At 43.1% G+C, this 21126-nt stretch overlaps 1 protein-coding gene across 1 annotated transcript in view; it reads left to right on the top strand.

Annotated features, from left to right (window-relative positions):
* The first annotated feature begins 541 nt into the window (after positions 1-541).
* The window catches only part of XAB2 (XPA binding protein 2), a 161144-nt gene continuing 140559 nt past the window's right edge, over positions 542-21126 (top strand). Inside the window, exons 1-2 of the mRNA XM_085654391.1 lie at positions 542-638; positions 15487-15635. Of these exons, the coding sequence (XP_085510517.1) occupies positions 612-638; positions 15487-15635 (176 nt within the window). The 5' untranslated portion in view covers positions 542-611. The remainder of the gene's footprint in view (positions 639-15486; positions 15636-21126) is intronic.

Below are 21126 nucleotides of genomic sequence, written 5' to 3'. Positions count from 1 at the left end.
GCACTATCTCTCACATATGCAAGACCAATTGCATTGCAAATGCTGGTTTCTCTTGCGCCCACATAAAATAGCATCAGACACGACTCCATCTCGGATTCCCCTAGGTTGATTGATGGGTTGAAGAGGCTTTGATAACACCGGACTCCCGTTACTGATTATCATGGTTGGGGACCATTCTTTTTTGTGGCTATCCTGTGCGGTTTGAAAAACAAAAGGTGAAAGTGGAATTATTGCTAAAGTGCCTGCCCTTGGCAATCGCTCTGTCCTGTAGTCTAGTTTATGTTGTTTACCTGCTATGGTGTCGTTCTACACAGAACCTATTTATACGTAAAACGGAGTTGCTCTCAGGCTGTCAGAATCTCTGGTTAAATGGCACATGAGCGCAGACATAGCCGTCGCACAGAACCCGTTTCAAAATGGCCGCCGGCGTACTGACTATACAGAATAGCCTGCACAAAGATGGCAACCTCTCACAATGCCGTAAATAGAACGTCATAGTCTAGCTGCCTATTCGTCCTGCTTTCCTTTGGTACATCATCAGCCTTCGCCGGGAAGGAGTTTACTACAGTCGCGCGAGTCCCATTAGGGACTCCCATCTGGACTGTTGGAGGATGCCGGCGAAGCCAGAGCTAAGCTTTGTAAGTTCCGAAAGCAAAGGTGGGCGGCTGAAGGGTGGAGGGGCATCACTATCCAAAACTGCATGTTCCAGCACGCACTTGGGCAACAGTTAAAAAAATAGACTAGACTGCCAATCGTCCCATAATGTCCCACTCAGAGGCTTTTCCACAAGCTACAGAGTGCAGCCTTTCGGTTGTTAAGGACAACACGGCTACAACCCTGAGGACGCTCTGGTTAGGCAGTACTTGCAGTACTCTCATGTGTCGGACCAACAGGTAGCTCCTGGAGCTGAGTAGTGGCATGTAGGCCACGTAATGAACGGAGTAGTACTCCATGTGATGGGGTACAGCCCACAGGCTTTACTTTTAAAGGCAGCACCTAGTGTGGACGGCCTCAGATGCACCGCGTGATAACGATGCTATTCCGCGAGTAATACGGTTTAGCAGCTACTGCTACCAGCCCAAGAATGTTTTTGAATGAGCTGGTAACCTAGCCAGTTCCAGAATACACTGATAAAGAAGGTAGTTCTGACAGTAGTAGAAATCTCAATGAAAGATGTCAGAACTGCCAGTTTTGGATTACCCTGCAGTTTAAGCTTCTAGGTTTAGTACCCCCCTGAGGCTAAAGGTAGTCCCGGCAGTTCTAAAATGTCGAGGGCTTCAGGCGCTACTAGAAATCTCAGAAAACCCTGAGCCTGAAGACAACAGGATAGACTGCTTACACATAGTGCCATTTTATCAGTGAGAACTGCCAGTCCAAGCATGCAGTGAGGTACTATGATATACTGAAAGTAGAAAACCCACGGGCAACAGGTGGTAATCCCAGTCCCAGAGTGGCCAGAGACATGATGCATGTGCTCATGTTCTTCTTGATGCATGCACGTGCGTGCAAAATGATGCGAGCACATAATCGTATATTTTTTTGCTTTTTACCGTGCTGCAGAGCATCGGTACAGCATCAGCTTTTTTGCTGAAGCTGTACATTTAACATCAGAAGACATTGGCAAAGCCAATAGGTCTCAAATGTGAGACCTATGCCTTCTCCAATGCTTGTTTCACCTGCCAGGAAGCATGAAATAGATTTTGTCCAGAGTAAAAGAATTTACTACTGTCAATTTCTCAACAGTGAGTGTAAGAAATTCCATAATAGTAAATCACACTCCAGGGTTGGGAAGTGGATGTTCCAAGGTGCAGTTTGCACTGAAGCTTTGGGATCAGCTACAGACTTGTGCATTAGTGGGCATTCATCATCATTCTTACCGACCCCTCTTTTCACCCTGGAAATGTGAGACTTACTTGAGCCAAGAGCGGAAGTAACTCCCCATCCAGGATGGGAAGGAAAACATAATCACCACCAGATGTGCTGGGGTGTAGGGAAACTGATTTCTAAATATAAGAAAATGCTTTCCCCACGTAGAAAAAAATGCATATTTGCACGAGAAGTTTAATTTCCAAATGTCTGAAGTTCTCTGCTTGGGAGAAAAAGAACTCTGCATAGGAGCTTTGAGCCTTTGGGAAAATTCACCTACCTTTCCCAGTAGTACACCTGTAAAACAGTGTGTCACACAAGTGCTCTTCTGGGAATGTTTGTGAATTCCCTCCTCCTCCCCCTCAAAAAAAACATATGTTTAGGCAGAGATCTAGATCTCTGTCTCTACTTTTGCATTTTTGTTTGTGAATAGTGTCCAGCGTTTCAATTGATTGCGCCACAATTTGTAAATTAAGGAGCTTAATTTCAGGCAAATTTAAGATAGACCAGGAAACATTTTTAGGCCACTTTACTCAACAGAGAAGTTACTTCACTGGTGGTTTATGAAGATTAGAACAATTTTATCCACTTTTCAGATTTTACGAAGATAGGTATTGTATGTATTAAGTTGATATCTTTCAATGGTGACTGCATAGTTCTATAGTAAACATAATGTTCGGTGGATCACCACACCCTTTACCCATTTGTTCATCCTCAAAGTTATGGTGAACACCCAACGCTCAAGGGTACTAAAGTTAAGGCGATTCAGCTTTGGTTCTACCTTGTCCGGATCAGAGAATTCAGCACAGGGCGGAGCAAGGGGGAGGGGCCTAATGCTGTATGTTCTGTATTTGTATAGCCAAGTTGTTGGTGGATATCCTATGTTGCTGTTCGATCATGATTAGTGAATAAAACTGTTGTTTATGACATTATTTATTCAATTTTGAATTCATTTCTGTTGTGGCTCAATTTCAGCATGTCTAAATGAGAGTTGCCTACAACCATATAGTAAATGTATTAAGTATGTGGACCAATTTGGTTTTTAACCAATCCTTATGAATTGTTAAACCGTGTATTTTAAACTTTTTCTGTTTTAAATTGTTAAAGTCAAATTATATGCTGTTACTAACACCTTTTTAGGTTTGGTTAAAAGGCATAGTTTTCCCATCATAATTGTGTTACTTGAATTGTATGATTTTAATTAATTGAAATATAATTTGAATTTGAACTTGAAACCCTTTAAGGCAGTACTGTAAGTGCTAGGATGCTTAGGAGTAATGGGAAGACTGCCCATACCAGAATGGCCTCAGGGATTAGATAACTTTTCAGTATCTGCAAAGCCAGAACACTTGTTACAGTGTTCTTAGCAGAGCCAAAGAGGAATGACGATGATTTGAAATATTACTCTATACCGCACATGTTGAAATATTAGTATTGAAAGAAACGCTTGCAGTTTACAAACCTTTTAGTTACAGAGAAACTACTTTAATTATTCACTCAAATTCGGGATTCCAACAAATGGCAAGCTTGGAACTTAAGCAATAAAATTATGTGACTGGGAACCTGTTTTAAAAATAATGTGCTTTTGGAGAAATGAGGGCATTTACAAACCATTCACTCTCCTTACTTGTGTTGTATTATAATTAAGGCTCTCGGTTTTATGGTATTTATTTTTTGACTTTTCCCGTCTGTAGTTATCCATATTTATTTTGTGTTTTATGGAAAAATGAAGCTGAAATGTGTATATTTCCTTATTCATTTAACCAGTAAATATGCATTCATGCTTGAATGCCTGCCAGTTTTCAATGCTGTAAACACCCACAGATAAATCAATGTGCTTATAAGAAAATAAGCATATTTCAGTATCAACCTTGTGTATATCTACTGCTGTTAAAGCCTCTTTACTAAAACTCCTTTCTTTTTTTAGCCCCCTTACCTATCAAGCCACATGGCTATTGGCCTGGCAGTCATGGCAGACATTATTTAGAATTACTCAAAAAGCAACCCAATTTTCGTTTTTATCCACTATTAAAAATAAATACAGACTAGAAAATGTTTTCTGTCTGCATTTATCTGTAAAAATGGAAAACGGGGAGCCTTAATTATAATGTCCACTGAACCACTTAATGATAGTTTAAGATAATACATGTGCCAACTATTTATCTATTTTTAGTATGTGCAAGTAGATATAAGCAGAGCTCTATATATGCATATATGTTTACACATTGTTATTGATAATAATAATACATGTTTATTATTTAGTTAGTTAAAACCTTAACAATTTTTCACATGAATAAAAGTCAGCAATAACATTTCTTCATTTTAAAAGCTTACATTCTCAGTTGTTATTATAATGGGGTATGTAACGTAGTACATAAAGCATCTGCGTTCCGCAACTCAGTTAGGAGTTGCTTTTCTGGCCTAGTTGTAATGTGCAAATATTCTCCTCTTGGATATCATGAAATAAGAACGTTTCTGAAAATATCGTAGATTTCTGTGTCTGCTTTGTGGCTAGAGTTTCTGTTTTCAGTGTAGGATCATGACGGTTAAGAAATTTTATCAGCTCACTGTTCATTTGAGGATCAGACGGGTCCAACCCTACTATTATGGCTGCTCTGCATGTCCTTATTCTTCTGGTGTTTAATGCTTTTCTTTATGAAGTGACTCGTGCAGTGAAAGTTTGGGGCATGTGCAAATTAGATGAATAAAGTCCTCTTTGTTACTGCCGCAGAGTCGGCATAGTGTTGGCCCTTTGTGGACCCAGGTTGGCAGGTCTGCAATCGATTGTAGTTTTCCGAAGGGAAGAGCCATGAGTTGTCTTTTCCAGTAGATCGAGAATGTGATACTTAGATAAAGTGCCGGTGCAAGGATCTTATAATTTTTGATCACCATCCATGCGTGCGTTCTCTCACTGAAGATGTTTTTATAAATTAGCAAGGAGTGAAACTTTGCAGGTTTGTTTATGACTTGCTTGAAGGTTGAATAATACAGGTTATTGTTCCAAAGCTCGTCCGTGCAAATTGTTGTTAGTGCTTTTTGGAGGTATTGATTGAATGGTTATTTTTTGTCGTTGTCTAGTTCCGCCCAGAGAGCTTTGTTCAGTGTAGAGTTAGCTACATTCTGTTTCAGTCAGTATCAAAGCTTAATAGTTGTATACATCCTCCCTATTATTTTGTTTATTAAACCAAATTCAAGTTTCACCCGTGCTGGGGAGGTGGACTGATGTATCTGGAAAACCTTTTTGTATGTTGAGACCAGTAGTTTGTTCAGAAGTTCGGAGTCTTTGCCATGTGGCGCAATACTGGCGTATGTTATTGTTGGAAGCATTTTGGCCGATATCACTGCAAGCAACGGTTTGTATGATGACCCATTCAGTTTTTTTTGCCAGGGTCCTGAAGGCAAACGTTAATGCACTAGTTCTCTGTAACATATACCTTTTCTGCTCTCGGCGGTTTAGTCTGTTGTCCATATAAAACCCCAAGTATTTTTTAATAAGTTACTTCCTCTAACAAATTGCCCTCGAGCCATATGTTCTGTTTGGCAGTTGGGTAATTACTGATAAGCATTGTTTTGCTTTTTCATGTATTGATTTCTAGTTTATTGGTTGTTATGTATTCCGTCATGCCTGTGAGTGACCTGCGGAGGCTGGTCTTAGTTAGGCTCATTAGCACTACGTCGTCTGCTTATCAGAGATGCAATAGTAATAACGTTTCCAGTTGCGGTGGGTGAGAGTTGATCTTGTCAAGCCGATGGGCCAAGTCCGACATAAACAAATTAAAAAGATGCGAAGCCAGCAGGCATCCTTGTTTTAAACCTTTTTTTGTAGTCCCTTTTCTAGATAGTCTTGAGCAGTCTCCCAGCTTTGCCATCATCCATGTATGGGAGTAAAGAATCAGTATTCCTCTTAATATTCTCTTGGGAATATTCCAAGCTTTCAGCTATTCCCATAGGAGGTGACAGTCCACACTGTCAAATGCAGCCTTTAGATCTATAAAGCAGAGGTGCAGTTGTTTTCTCCGCTTGTCTCTGTCGGCTGTAAGTGAAAGAGTTAGGATATTTGTAATCGTCCCGATCCTTTTTCTGAAACCTGTCTGGTTGATTGGAATCAAGTTGAACTTGTTTGACCAATCTGTTAGATCTTCCAGGATCAGAGAGGCGTAGTACTTTGCTTCTACATCCAGTAATGGATTAACCTGTAATTTGCTGGACATGTTCTGTCTCCTCCTGTGTATATCGGTGTGATTATTGAGCCTTGCCAGCTAGATGGGATTTGATTTAGTTGCTTGGTTTCTTTAAATAAACTCGCTAGACTGTTACTCCAAAAGGATGGGTCATTTTTGAAGATTGCTTGAGGTATGCCATTGGGTCCTGGCGCCCCGTCTCCTCTGCCTTTACGTATTATTCTTATTACATCTTCAGCTACGTAGGCGAACTTATCTGATTTTGCATTTGGCAAGCGAGTGCCGTCTGTGTCGTAATTCCTTGTCATTTCTTCCTCTGGTAACACAGAAGTTATATTTCGATGGCAAGTGCTGTCTTTTTCTTGTATGGAGTTGTCAACATTTTCTTTTAGCACATCTAGGTCTTGGTGATTTACGTGTTCTCGCTGCTTACCAGTAGGGTTTCCAGGAATTGTAGTTTCTGTGAATCTTTTTATAAGAAACGTTGCCCACTCATGTTATTGTACATTTGAGGTTAGAAAGTTAACGGGCCTATTCAAATTGTTAATTGTTTCTCAAAATGTGCTTGAGTTCGTTTTTTTGAGCATTATATAATACTTTTGTCCAAAATGTATTGTCACTTATTCTTTTATACTCCCATAACTTCTTTTTGTACAGTTTCCTCAGGTAACGTACAATGTCCCATCCTGTGTGGTCCTGGTCCATTCCTTTAAGTTTCCTGATGGCTTTTTTAGTTCACGTTTCCGTGTGAAGACCTCACTTGTTGGTGCCATGTTGTTTTTAGGTCTCGCCTAGGCAGCGCGCATGCGTTGCTCTAGGAGATGACCTTTAGAAATTGGTCAGCTCTTTTCAGGCACTTGTGCCGGCATCCACTTTGCTGGAGCAGGCAGCGGCGCGCGCGCTAATTGAAAACAGATGGCCCGCGCACTGCTGCTCACTCCCACAAGGTGGAGTACAAGCATGAGTGCTTGAAAAGCTTGAATTAGCATGGTCGCTTTCACCACGCTAATTCATTACAGATGGCAACCTGCGCGCGATTGTTAATTAGCGCGTTCGCCGCGCGGCCGTGCTCGGGGTGCCGGGAGCGGCGTGTGACCAGCGCTTGTTTTACTAGCCACCTCTCTCCCTTGCCTTTGATCTTCCTCTTGTCAGCCCCATCTGCCTCATGCCGTTTTCTCATCTCCTACTGTTGCAGGGATTCTGCTTATGCGCAGAACTATGCGCAGGAACCCACGCCCTCAGTGAATTGCGGTGTTCCAAAAACTCACCTCAGAACCCAGAACCCCCTATCCGGCCAGCATCAGTGTCCCATTCGTTATCCGAGGTTTAGCTCGGCGGCCCCAATGTATTGACAACCCAGAACAAGCGACTTAGTATATTTCTCAGGAATGGTGGGAATCAGAAACACCTTTTCGTAATTATTCTCGTACCAGTCCACAACAGAATAAACAGAGACACGGGAAACGTTTGCAGCAGTTTGGCTAACATTAGCAGACAAACAATTAAAATCAAAACCACCAGCATAGTTACAATACCATAGAAAATGAAAGGAGCAATCATACTAAAATGACAGTGGCTCTAGGCCACCTTCCTTTCTCTAACACACTAATAGTATTATTAGACTAATAAAAGGTCTCTAGGCTTGAATGGGGAACCCCATACCGTATAGATCAGCTCAGAGAGTTCACATCACAGGATCAGCTATGCTCTGCTCCTAGGAACGCTCTTCTTCCGAATGTGTTGAAAACATGTAACACTGCAATATCAAAAGCATTCGACTTTCAGGCATTTGCAGCTGTGTGCGTGTTATGGCTAAACTAGTGGGCCGATCAACCTGAACTCAACAACATGCACCGTCTAGCGATCCAGACTGTTTCTGTTACACTGTGTACAGACCAAGGTCGCTATTCACTGTTCAAGATGTTAACAACAGACAGTTCTCATGTGAAGCAAAGTCGAGTAAGCATTTCTCAATTCTAATAACATGTGACTACGGTGTCGTGTGCAAAAGCAGCAAAAGCGGCAAGATGGCTTTCTAACAGTTAACGCGGTTATGCTAACTTAGCATTGTACATAGGTAGATAACGATCATCACTACACTACTCTCTCTCTCCGCTTTCTCTCCTTCCTTTTCTCTCTCTCTCTCCCTCTTACCTCTCTCCTCTTCCCGTGTCCTTTTTTTCTCTTATTCTCCTTTCTCTTGCTTCTTCACACTCTTATTTGCTCCCTCTTTTCATTCCCCCTCTCTCTCCCTCTGCATTTGTCTCACCTTTCTATCACCTTCTTTCTCCCCTCACGCTCTCTCGCTCCCACTTTCTTCCTTCTGTTTTCCTCTCTGTCGCTCCTTCTTATCTCTCCCTCTCTCTCCTTGCCTCGTTGCCCTGCTCCCTCCTTCCTGCTTCTCCCTGGAAGCTCTGAGTGGAATTACCCCAGCCTTAAAAGCTTCGGAGGAGGCCCAGCTAAGAGCTATCTCCTTCCCCTGCCAGGCAGCGGCGTGGCCATTTCCCGCTCTACCCGCCATGATTACAAACGCCAGGCCCGCTTTGTCCGAAGGCAGGCAGAGGGAAAAATCTCATTTGGTGCCCAGAGAAAACGCGGCCTCCGTCACGCTGCTTCCCTACAGCCCAGAAACGAAGCCTCGTCCCCTAGGTGCCCAGGGGGGAGAGTGGAGAGTGCCATGGTGAAGTCATGGTGGGAGAGAACGGAGTCTGAAGGGATTTCCCACCAGGGCATTGATGGATTACACCTATCAGATTAATTTGGAAAACATGTGGCCCACATGTAAACAGCCACCGTGGGCCACAGACACGACGTTAGGGCAGGAAGTGTGCAAGCGGAGGCCTCGTGTTCAGCACAGCTCCATCAAGGAGGGGTGACCCATTGTTGTCTCCTCTGCCCTCCTCTCCTACTGGCTATCACTCCCCTGTGGTTACCAGATGACACCCATGTCATCAGGGACACCATATTTCTGTCTTGGACTTTCCTTTTACAAGTCATTGTTTTCAGGTGTGTTGCTGCAATGGGTTTAGGTGAACTAAAGCATGAATACATTTCCCAGAGTTCAATCGTTTGTCACAGTGAAGGCCAGAACTGGAACATGGGGTTTCTGGTGAAGTACACTTAGGAAAATCAAAAGACCCTTCCTCTCTGTCAGGGCTCAAATCCTAAACAAGCACTGGCATAGCCAATAGGTCTCACCTTTGGAACCTTATGTGTTTAGCCAAAGCTATTGGCTTTGCCAATGTGTTTAAGCTATGCTGTAAAGCAGCATGGCTGCTGTGCAGCATGTTGAAAAGTTATCATGAAAAAAGTGTTATAAGTATTTTTGTTACCTAATATGCAACCAATAAGACATTATATAGAACTGCACGACCCTATTAAAAAAAGAATTAACTTAAAAAATGTCTTCCACTTTTCTTGTTCCTGCAATGCTTATTGAGAAGAATTGGAATTAAAAGTATTATTTTGTCTAATATTACAAGTACTTCTCTTTACCTGTTTGTAACTTCCAGTGTCACGTTTTAGACATTAGTAAGACCAGTAACCTTCCCCATATGGTGGAAAAACGTATTTTTAGTCTTCCATGGTACTCCCGTGGGGGTGGGGGGGGTGGTTCATTGTTAAATCTCCTTGCATGTATGTATAAGTGAAACTCGCAAGCGTAAATAGGTCTGTTCACAATTGCAAAACGCTTTCAAAATTGGCAGAAAATGGTTTTGGGCTTGCAAATTGCCTCTCTTGTTTCACATTTTTATATAGCACAAACTCTGACCTAAAGGTGAGCACCAGTTACATTGCACAAGTGCACATTTTTTTTTGGTAGGCAAGGAGAGATTAAGTGAATTTCCCAGAATAGATAGATAGACACTACAATAGACACATTGAAGTATACATCAATATTCACACAATAACGTACAAAAGCTAAGACCAGGGCCACTGGAATCATACGGCACAACTAAGTAAATTATGTGGCAGGAGAAGGCAAAATTACAGCAACTCGCCACAACTCAAACAGACTAGGTATGGAGATCGGTTGTTAAACACAAGACCTCAAACACACTTACAGTCACATATCACAGACTAAACAAAAACACAAACACACATGCTGCTTTACAGCATAGATTAAATACATTGGCAAAGCCAATAGCTCTGGCTAAACACCCATAAGGTTCCAAAGGCGAGACCTATTGGCTATGCCAGTGCATGTTATGTCTGGGTAACTGTTTTAGTTTCCCAGTCATTAGTGTTGTTAGTTTCACTGTGAAGTTTACCCAGGCTTGTGTCTTAGTTGGGCCCTCGTTTTCACTTGCTGTTATGAGCCCTTGTAATTTGTTTTAGAGCTCCTCGATGGTTTCGTTTGCCCATTTGAGCATTTTTAGGTCAATTGAATCGATGCTTCCTTCTGTTTCCTGATTAATCTGGTGTTTGGTTAGGTTTAAGTTAAAATAAGTGTGTTGATAGGAGTGGCCACTCCTGGTGGTGAATTCAGTTGCGAACTGGAGGAGAAGAGGCATCAATGGTAATGAGATTACTGTGTGGTCGAGTCTGGATCACGACGTCCCTCCGAAAAAGGTATGTTTGGGTGGAGTGTCTTCCGTTGTCCTGCCATTTATAACTCTCAAGCCCAGGTATTCTAGTGATTTCACCAAGTGTTGCCCTGTGTGGTCAGGAAATGAAATGCAGTCTTAAGTTGGTATTGAGGTTGTACATTCCACCATTTGTTATCAGCTGCTATTTCTCGTCTTCATCCGGGGTGTAGATGAAGTTGGAGTTGAGGTTTCCTGTTAACACTATGTCCCAGGAGGGGTTGGTGCGTCTTATGTCAGAGTTTGTGGCTATTAACAGGGCGTTATGAGCTTTTTTATTTTGGGCCTTTAACTGTGCATAAGTGTTAATCAATAGTACTGTTCTTGGTTTCTCAATAGCTTCTAATGTGAGTTTAATTAATTGCACATTTGGTCTGGAAGAGGCTGACACGTAGACTGCCAGGCCGCCTTTTGGCTGGCCGTGTTTCCTGTATTTCTCTGCTGGTGTGTCGAAATGTGTGAATCCTGCAAGTGGCAAGTCTTCCACTGCCCATGTCTCCTGGAGGGCAATTATGTCGCATGTTGCCCAGGCTTGAGGGGGGGCTGCCTTCTTCCAGCCATTTTTTCACGCCGGTGATGTTCCACAAGAGGAGGTGTAAGTTTTCGTTGTTGTGTTTGGCAGTCTGTCTGTCCGATGGTCAGTTACCCTTCGCTTTATTCAAAATTCCCATAAGCCAGCGCCATTGGTCATTATCAGATTCTCTTTCTGCCTTTTTGTCTTTAAGTGCCCCGTTCCGCTGTGCGGTTGATGGACTTCTTCCTTTCACTTTCTGCAGGATTGAGTACACGTTTGATTTTCCTTTCATTTGTCCTGGTTCAAAGTTTGCGTTGTGGATGGGGTTTTCAATAAGTGGACAGGGGTAACGTGGTATAGCGGGCTTGGATAGTTTTATACCCGAGGATTCAAATTGTTGGTTGCAGCTCATAATGAGCTGGGTGACTTCCACTGATTGCCATGTAGTGAGCGTTTGTTCGTTGTTATTTTCTTTTCCCTTCTGGCAAAATTCCACTGCCAGGAGATGGGTTGACTTTAGGTGTTTTAATGCAGGGATGTTGGTTAGCAGTATTAGTATGTTGCCTCTATTTAGCATGTCGTGCCGCCCCTGCAACTCATATTCTGGCGTTAAAACTATTTGCTGCATTGATAGTCCGTACTGCCGGGTTTTTACACTGGGTGCCTCTTCTTGTTCTTCTTCCACTGCGGTAGGCTTTTGCAGTCTGAAGTTTCCCTGTTGGTGCATACTGCCCTTATTTATGTTGTATATTGAGGTTTCTGGTAGAGGCAAATTACTCTGAGTGGTCTCTTTATATTTTATTGTTTTATCCTGTTCTAGAGTTCCAGGCTCGGTTTCTCGGCGGTTTACCCATGGCCAATTCATTTGTTTGCATTCTGTTGAGCTTGTGTTGTCGTGGTTTTTTATGTTGAATCGAAGGTTTTCTTTTTGCAGAACACCCCTTGTGCTGACTTTGGGAGGTGTGGTCTTAAATGCAGAAGATGGTACCCTCATTTGGTTCTTATCTTGGGTGCATGTTTCAGTGTGAGCTCTGATTCCTGGCTCGTTCGTTTCTGTCTTGCCTTGGGCTTTTTTTGGCCTTCCTTGCTGTGTGGAGTCCTTGTTCATTGAATCTTTGGCAGATAGGAAGTTAGGGACTAGTTTCTTGTGTGGTGTTCCTCCTAGCAGATCTGCGCGTTTCAGGTTTGTTCCACAGGTCGTGGTGTCTTGGGTTATTAAGTTTGCTGATTGTAAGGTGTTTCTGTCTAGTTGCTTTTTTCCTTTTTTCGTTGTGTCTTTGGTTTGTTCGCTGCCTTGGGTCCTTTTTGTTGTTCCTTTTCTTGTTCAGAGTTTGAAGCCTCCCAAAGTATGCGCGGTTGTTTTTTCACAAAGATCGGCACCTGCGGCACTGTAGATCTTAGTACCCCTTGATTTGTATTGGCCCGCTCCTTTCAGGGTATCCATATCGGTGTCCCAGTCCTTTCGGTTTCCACTCGAGGTGTCGGCCGTGCCCATGTGTGTCCTGGAAAGGCCTATTTTTGCTTTGGTCTCCTTGGTTGAGCTAAATATTAGGTATATTTTGGTTGCTTGCTCGTTAACTCTGGGTGTTATTTTGTGTCTTGCTTTCCTTTCGCGCTTTTTTTGTCTTCTTGTTTGCTTAGTTGGGTTGTGTTCTTCGATTTTACTGTTGCTGAGTCACCTTGCCTAGTCTCTGCAGGTGCTACCTTCGTTCCCAGAGGTCTTTGTGGCTCAGTTGACGTTTTTGTTGCTGTGTGGTCTTCTCTCGGTGCGGCCTGTGAAGGAATTGCTATTTGTATTTCATTTTCAGCGACAGTGTGCTTGATAGGAGTTGTATTTAGGTTTTTGAGAGCTAATATTTGTTCTAATAGAGTTGGTAGAAGGCTCAATTTGTCGATTATCGGGCAACAGGCATAGGGTCTTTGCTGTTGTGAATATTTGGATTGTGCTCTTGTTATTAAATTATTAAGGTTGTCCAATTTCGTGTTTATCCCTGCCATGTGTAGTGCTGTGATGTTCATTAATTCAAGTTGAGTGTCCAGTTTATCAGATTGCACATTGAGTGCCATTGGAGTGTATGTAATAGTGTTCCAAAGAGCGCCAAGTAGCTACTTGTGTCCCTAGGTGTTTCATCTTGGGTTGGCTTGGGTTTTGGTTGCAGGTTTGTTGGCTGATTTCGGGTGTATAGTTGGCTAGTATTCTGTGGTGAGAGAGTAACTTTGATTGTATTTTGCTTACTGTTTGGGCCTCTTGTTTCCCTATTACTTTGTGTTGGGAAGATGTAGGCATCCCCGCTGATTGCCACTTTTAAATCTGTGTCTTGTAATGTCTCCTTATTAGATGTGAGGCTTATTGTTCTCAGCCCTGAGTTTTCAGAGCCTTCTACTTCATCTAGGTTTGTCTGATGAACCTGGGCTACAGTTGTATGCCCTTGTATTATTTTGTGTTGTGTTATAGGCTTGGGGGTGGAGTAGAGCGGAAATGTTTGGCCTGTGTGTAGGTTTGTTGACTGAGCTTTTGCATTTATATTTTCTCCTCTGTTGCTCCCTTCTTTTCCGAGCTGAAATAGGTGCTCACCTGCGACCTCGTTGTCGCATGTGACGTCAGTGTTGTTTGTTGGGCCCTCTATTATTTCCTCTATGTAAAGTTCCTTATGTGTGGGTGGTGTCCTGTTGGCCTTACACATCTTCCTTGTTTCTTCCTCTGGGGTTCCCAGGTCCGTGTCTACCAGGCCCAAGTTTTGACCAAGTGCTTGGCTGTTTGGGCTATTTGGGTCCTTTACGTTGTTTGTGAGAATGTTTTGCTTATCTTTTGTGGTAGCATTGTAGACCAACCTCTGAGGGGCTAGTGGCGTCAAAAGGCCTGGTACCTCTCTAGGCATCGAGTATATTTTGGCCCCGGGGTCTTTGAGGAAGGAGAAGCTGGAGCTTGTTTTCTTAGTCACACTATTTTCTGAATTGTTAAACAGTGTTATAATCAGCGAAATGAAAGGACTCTTTTGAGTTGTGGCCTGGTCTGCAGCTTTTGCAGGTTGTTTTGTATTTTGTCTTTTTGCACCTTGCTTCGTGTTGCTAGGCTTCTGGGGCTGATTTGGAGTCCGCCTGACTCTGCCTGATCTCATCTTTTTCTTATCCTTTGTGTTTCGTGAAATTACTTCAGTTACCGTAGCACACCTGACACTTGCCCCGGCCTAGCCTTCTTAGATCTGACAATCCTGTCGGTCTTGTGGCTGCGAGGATTGAGCGAGGGATGAGCACATAATTATTTGGTATCTCTTTTCTCCGGGTTTGTGCTTGGATTGCGTTTGATTTGTTTTCCTGTTTTCTATATTTTGTTATAACTGCAGTTAGGGATCGTACCCTTTATTTATGCCCTTGTATATGCCCTTAATTGTATATTTTCCAAGTAGCTAGCACTTGGTTTAAGGCTGCTCCAGTTGTTTGGGCCAAAAAGGCAGTCAGATGATCGGGCAATCAAGCTTGCGACACACAGTATGAGAGCGCGCTTGAGTTTGTACCAATCTTCTACTTAACATTCCTTTTTGGGAAGGTGGAATCCAGCCTGCAGGTGTTGACCCCCCCCCCTGGATGCTTTCGGCTGAGTTAGAGGTGCACCGTTGGAGTTGTAGGGTCTTTTAGGTCTAGGTCTCGTAGGTTGCGGCTCCCTCCTGAGCTGCACCCTCCAGCACTGCGGCTTGGATGTCAGTGAATTTCCCCTCCTGGACATCCTCTTTTCAGGGGGCAAGGCCGAGCTGTGTTGGGTGGAGGTGTTGCGGCCAACAACAATGGTGGTAGAGGTAGAGGTAGGAGCCGAAAGCTGGAGGTTGGGGGACCGTGCGGGGTTCAGTGCTCCGTGGGCAGTGGTGAGCAGCCCACCCGCTCCCACCCCGCGACCTCCGCGTTAACTGTTGTCTCCTGCACTGCAGCCTCGGTAAGATCTGTGGCCCCCGCCATAGGGAGGTCACCGTCAGCTGTTCTCCACCTCCCAGGGCCAGGCTGGGAGGGCAGGAAAGGCTGGAAGGGCAGAGCAGTAGCGGTTGCAAGGGGGCGGCGGGGAGTGGTCGGGGAGATATCAGGGAGAGGTAGGGAGCTGCGGGAATAGGTGGTTATTGTTGAGGTTAAAGTATAATGTCTCTTGAAAAAAAAGCTATTTCTGATGTCTGATAACTTTGGCCTGTCTTTACTACTCTGTACTAAACATTCTAAGATATGTTTACACATCGCTTGAGGTTTCTTAGCAAAGGTAGGTGAAGCTCTGTCAAATGGTGCCTTTCTTTGGCCGGCCTAAAAGCTTTATTCTGTTTCAACCTCCTCTGGGACTAAATAACTGTCTCTTCTACAGGAAGAAGAAGATTTACAGTATGAGGAGGAAATCCTGCGTAATCCTTTCTCTGTCAAATGCTGGATTCGCTACATCGAATTCAAGCAGAATGCCCCACAAAATGTGCTTAACCTGATCTACGAACGTGCCCTCAAAGAGCTTCCTGGAAGGTAAGTATCTTTTCCTAGACTCCTTTCATAATCAATGTAAAGTGTAAACTTGATGATGCAGAGATTTGGGCACACATTCCACTTTATTTACAAATTCAGTGTTGTTTTTCTTGACACCTCTTTTGATGAGCATGGAATTCTGATATAAGTGTTGTGCAAGTCATATTCATCGGCTTTGTATTCGAATGGAGTGGCGCAATGAACAGAATGTATAGGCAATAGACTACTTTCTCTGGTTCAGTGTTTACTCTGCTTACAACAGTGATTCTACAGGTGAAAGTTAGTTTCCTTTTGCTATTTATACATCTATAAAAGATTTAGCTTGTTTGTGGGGCACTTTAAGTTTCAATGTATAGCAACAGCATATAAAATATACCTGTAAAACTTGAGCCCAGGAAGCTCTGAACCATGCTATCTTTTCAGGATATTTACATGAAAATAAACATGCAATTAATCAAAATGGAAGTAATTTACGCAGTGTGTATCTTAAAAGTGTAGCATGGCTAAATCAGGACCTGAATACCATGCACAGGACTCCCCTGACAACTGGCATAGTAGGATTAGGGTCCCTTTATCATGTCTAGGGAAACGGGTCACACAAAGGTTTACATTTTTATAAAATGCTAATCTGTTCCATCGTAAGAACTGGGATCAGAAGTTCCCAACTGGAATTGGTTTAAAAAATAACCAATACCCCAACCATGATGACAGACCTGTCTGGAAGACTTTCGCGACATATATTATGTTTCATGTTACACAGGACTATGTAAAAATTGAAAATTGTATGATTGATTGATTCTGATTGGAAATACAGTTCTAGCATTGGAAACTACTAACATTTGCTTATGGAATGCTCCCAGATGGTTCTTGGGGACTGTTCTTACAATGAATAAGTCAAATATCTAACTGCATAGCAGTGCAATAAGACAAATTAGTAATTTTAGTGACCTTTCTGGGACAAGTGGCATTGGTGCACACACTAGACTATAGATCCACAGTAATATTGGTACTTAAAAATGAATCATAAAAATTGGGAAAAAACAAACTTTGTGGACATCATTAGCTGGGTCTCGGAAATCCTGAAACTAGTCACTCTAGAAGGAGTGACTTGCTTATGGAAAGATAAAATTAATGTTTTTGATTGCATATGGGCAGCATATCTGTAATTTAGTTTCACTTGATTGTATTGTGTTTTAAAAGATCATAGTGTTTTGACAGTATGCATCAGTGTTTCACATTACACCAACATACGATGACGCAGGGAGACAAAGGTAACTAAAACAAATTGCACAACTCCCTTGAGTAACTGATTTACAAACTAACCCAACCTCTTTGCTGATACCCACCTCCTGTTCTATTGTGGTCCTTCTCGCCTGCTGTACATTCGTCCATATACATTTGAATTCTCCCAATTCCCTCTGTCAGTCACAGGCTGAGCTGGTTCATTCATAAAGAGGCCCCTTCATGATACCTAGGACATCCAATCAATTTGAACAATGCAATAGTTGCGAATCCTTGGCTAGATACCTCACCAGTGGAACCCAAACATTTTAAAATGGTTTAGCCCTACACTGTATGCTGTATGCTAGCATCTCCGCCCTGACTAGGAGCCACATTTGTAGTAGCCTTTTCTGTGTTGGGGGGTTGCTGCCTTTCTTCATTGTGCATCAGTTTTCTTCTTTGCTGCTAGAAGCATGTGTGTATTAAGATTACCCTTTTTGTTGGGTAGTGCATAGGCCCTCTCTGAGGGGCACCCCGGTAAGACCACCTCCGGGCAGCACGTTATCTCACTCCCTATGATGTTCAGTATACCAAATCCCAGAATTCATCTTGGGACAAGACCAAAGTATATATGTGCATTTTGGTGGCCTTGTTCCCACACCTTCTCCACCAAGCTTCTGACATTTTAGGACCCATCATATCCAATCGTGCAGCCATCAAGTGCCACCTTTATAAACATTTTTTTATACCATTTCTATGCCTTGGGCACGGCAGACATGGCGTTTTAAAAAAAAATCTCTTGCCATTGGGGCCCGTTTTGCTAGATTCCGAGCTCTTTTTCACAAGCTACTTGATACTTGGCCTTTGTTCAGTTTCTCTTGCTACTAAAACCTTGTAAATTCTGGAGGTAACAATGGTAGTTTCACATTGGCCACAAATACATGCTTCTATTGCTGTGATGTTTATGGTTACACCAAGTTGTGTCTCACATCGCGCAACAAGTGCCTGCCTGCATGTATCTAAAACATTCATACTCTGACAACTTATACTCTTGTTTAAGATTCTCAAGCTCCTTCATCTGTCCTTTGCAAAAGGTCCGTAATCTGAAGCATCTTGCCTCCTTCCATGCCTTGAAAGATTTCATCTTCACCCCGGTAGTAAAATGTGAATTTCCCCATAGTGGTGTAAAGCGTGTGGGATGTGTGGTAAACGCCATGCTTTTTCCTGATTGTGTTAATAATGGTTGTGTTAAGGGCTGGTGATTTGTAGAGATTACCTCTTTGTTGGGCCTTCGGTATCCAGGACCTTTCTACGAGGGTCTGTGTGCCAGGATGTGATCCTTCATGCACTACCCCTTTTCGGTCTGTTCCCTCATCCATTCTACTAGAAATCTAAATTTTGTTGCTTGGTAGTAGTCGGGCATACAATGACCCTTGGGCTAACATGATTTCAGCCTCCCCGTCAGGTTCCATGGGTTGGCTGGGCTGGGTCTGATGGCCTGACCATCCGCAACATAAAAGGATTCTGCTCAGAATCGGATGACAATTTGCAGCCTTGTTATAACACTAAGGAGAGTGAGAGAAAAAAGCAAAGCAGTTGCAATCTCCCAAAGATACAATAAACACAGAAGCAACTGCTAGTTCCTATATCCCCGAAGTAGGTTCAAATAGATGTTAGGAGTCAAATATAGAATCTATAAATTGACCCGTATATCAGATGTTGTCATTACGCATAACCATGGGAGGAGTAGGGATATCCAAAGATATTGGAGAAGACGCCTCACTCACTAATAGTGACATGCTTCATCATTGGCGTCTTTCCACACCCAGGTAAGATGATACTACCTGGGCAGACTCAACCAAAAGATGTGGTGGGAGTTCTTATATAAATTTTCTCTGGTTATGCAGGGAACCAGTTCAGTGATAAATTCTAAAAATACCTCAAGGTGTCCCCTCGTTCAAACCTTTATTCCTGGGGTACCTGGGGTACTGAATAAAAGGCTTTATGCCGTGATGGGGTTATTTTGAAAATGTTTGTTTCAAATATACCCACTTATTCTGCCAACATGTTTCGGCCCGCGCACAGAGCCCACAAGGGTCTGGGGCCTTCTTCAGGGCTGTATGGTTTTGTGTATTGGTTTCCCTGGCTTAAGTTTGATCATGTACTACATGCAAACCCAAATAAAAATGAGGCCTATTGCACTCACCTACGAAATGAAATCCAGTAGTATTTCTGGAAGAAGAAAATAGTGTCAGCAACATGTTAGCACTCTATTCTGGACTAACACCCGTGGTGACTACTATATTAATCATCTAAGTGGCTATATCACTCCACCCGTGATACGTGCAATATCGTTTGTTATATTGCATTTTTTTGTGTCATAATTCACACCTCTAACTTGAGTGTATCCAATCCCATAAGCAATTTCAAAACTTGCCCGGTCACTCCTTAAAACTCTCAACTAATATATCTAACTCGTCCGTGGGGTAATGGTAGTGTAGTTTCTATATACCCCGTGCTCAAGTGCAAAACAGGTGGGTAAAACAAAAACTGAGGAATATTTAATAGGTGCCACATATGTGAACCTGATAACCTCTCCAACCTTGCATCTACTAGATGTAAGAACTGTGTTTATCCATAGACCAATCTCACCTACTGGATGGTGCTGAATTGCACCATGCGGGTCATGTGAATTTAGGTGCCGTCTTGTAGTCACACACTGGAAATATAAGACAGTGGAGGTTTGCAATAGTTAGTGAGCCAATAGTTACACACTCGAATTTTCATGTGCTTCCGTGAAGTTTTTGGAGCCGCGTATTTTTGTGCTGCATCACCCATACTCTGGACCCACTGTTTTTTATCATATGCATAGTGTTTCGAGTGTTCTTAAATATTAACGTTTAAAATATTTCCACGACACCGATATTTGCAGCGGTTCCGAATCTAATTGTTCGAAACTACTGATTGTGAGGCTAATCCCAAGGGGTGTTTCACTAACCCATTTACCATAACCATTAGCGTCATTCAATTCTTGGAAACACTCCTGATAGCGTAACCCATCTGAAGCAGTTAAGGCATTTGGCAGTCTCTTAATGCCCGCATGTATGTATATAGCAGTATTAGGGCACCCCCAACATACACGCGCCTTATTTAGACTTGCTGCGTCTTGCTTCGCAGCCGTCTTGATTCTAAAGGTTCGGGTCTACTGATAGTGAGACCACTCCCAAAAGGGGAGCCTTGACCAGCCTCCCTTTTTAGGTCTCGCCTAGCGACGCAGCGCATGCGCTGCTTGCCTTGGCGAGATCTATTGTTGTGGGTTTTGCGTCCGAAGGGGGAAAGGAGATGTGCACGTGCTCCGACAGGCGAGGTGCACATGTACGGCTCGCGACGGCTCGCGGCATTTCAGCTTACACGTGCTGCCCACTGAAGGAGGCGCCCAGCCCGTGTCCCATTATGGTTTTCACCCCTCACGCACTACACCGGGTCCTCTACTTGTTAATATTTCCGTCTGGGTTTGTGTTAGCCGTGTGCAGTAAGAGGACATCAGTCACATACAGTTATACCCTTGCCCACCTCCCTCCGCCCGGATTTGCAGGTGATGTATCAGTCCTGAGGTGTGCTAGAGTGGATCCTATGCCAGTTGGAACTGGTAGGCGTAGTGTGAGGCATGGCAAATGTTTTCTACGCCTATTGGCTGCCTGCGTGGTGCCCATGTTACTTCATGTACGAATATGCACACTTGTTTCTCTCTCTCTCCGGTCGAGTGTATAGACTTGCTGCAGTGCCCGAAGCATAGTTTAGCTCTGCCACAGCTATATATTTCGTTTCTATACTTAAGCGCCTGGCTCATGACCCACTGATCTCTCGTTTAATGACTTTGAGTTGCTCTTTCCTTCTGTCAGACATCGCAAATACATTTTAACCCCCAAATTGCAGAGGTGACGTTGGTATATTTCCACCACTCCCCTCACCCCCCCCGCGCACACACACGCTCCAGCATTCTTAACCAAGGATGTTTCTCAGATGGTGTTCGTTGAAATAGCACCGTTTAATAGCAAGCATTAGAAAAAGCCAGTACATCTACACTTGTCAAGGATGCTTTAAGCATGACACAAAAAGACCGCCATCTAAGAATGTAATTCATAATTTTAATATAAAAACATAACTGGTGCGTGCCATTTTAATATAACAGTACGTGTGCAGACAGGTTTACTCGGAACAGATATAGAAACAGTTTCTATTCATATCACAGGAACATATGATTCACGTG

This window comes from Triturus cristatus, chromosome 4_1, assembly GCF_964204655.1.
Source record: "Triturus cristatus chromosome 4_1, aTriCri1.1, whole genome shotgun sequence".
Taxonomy (NCBI): Eukaryota; Metazoa; Chordata; class Amphibia; order Caudata; family Salamandridae; genus Triturus; species Triturus cristatus.
Note: the sequence above shows the minus strand (reverse complement) of the source record. Positions and strands in the feature narration are given on the sequence as shown.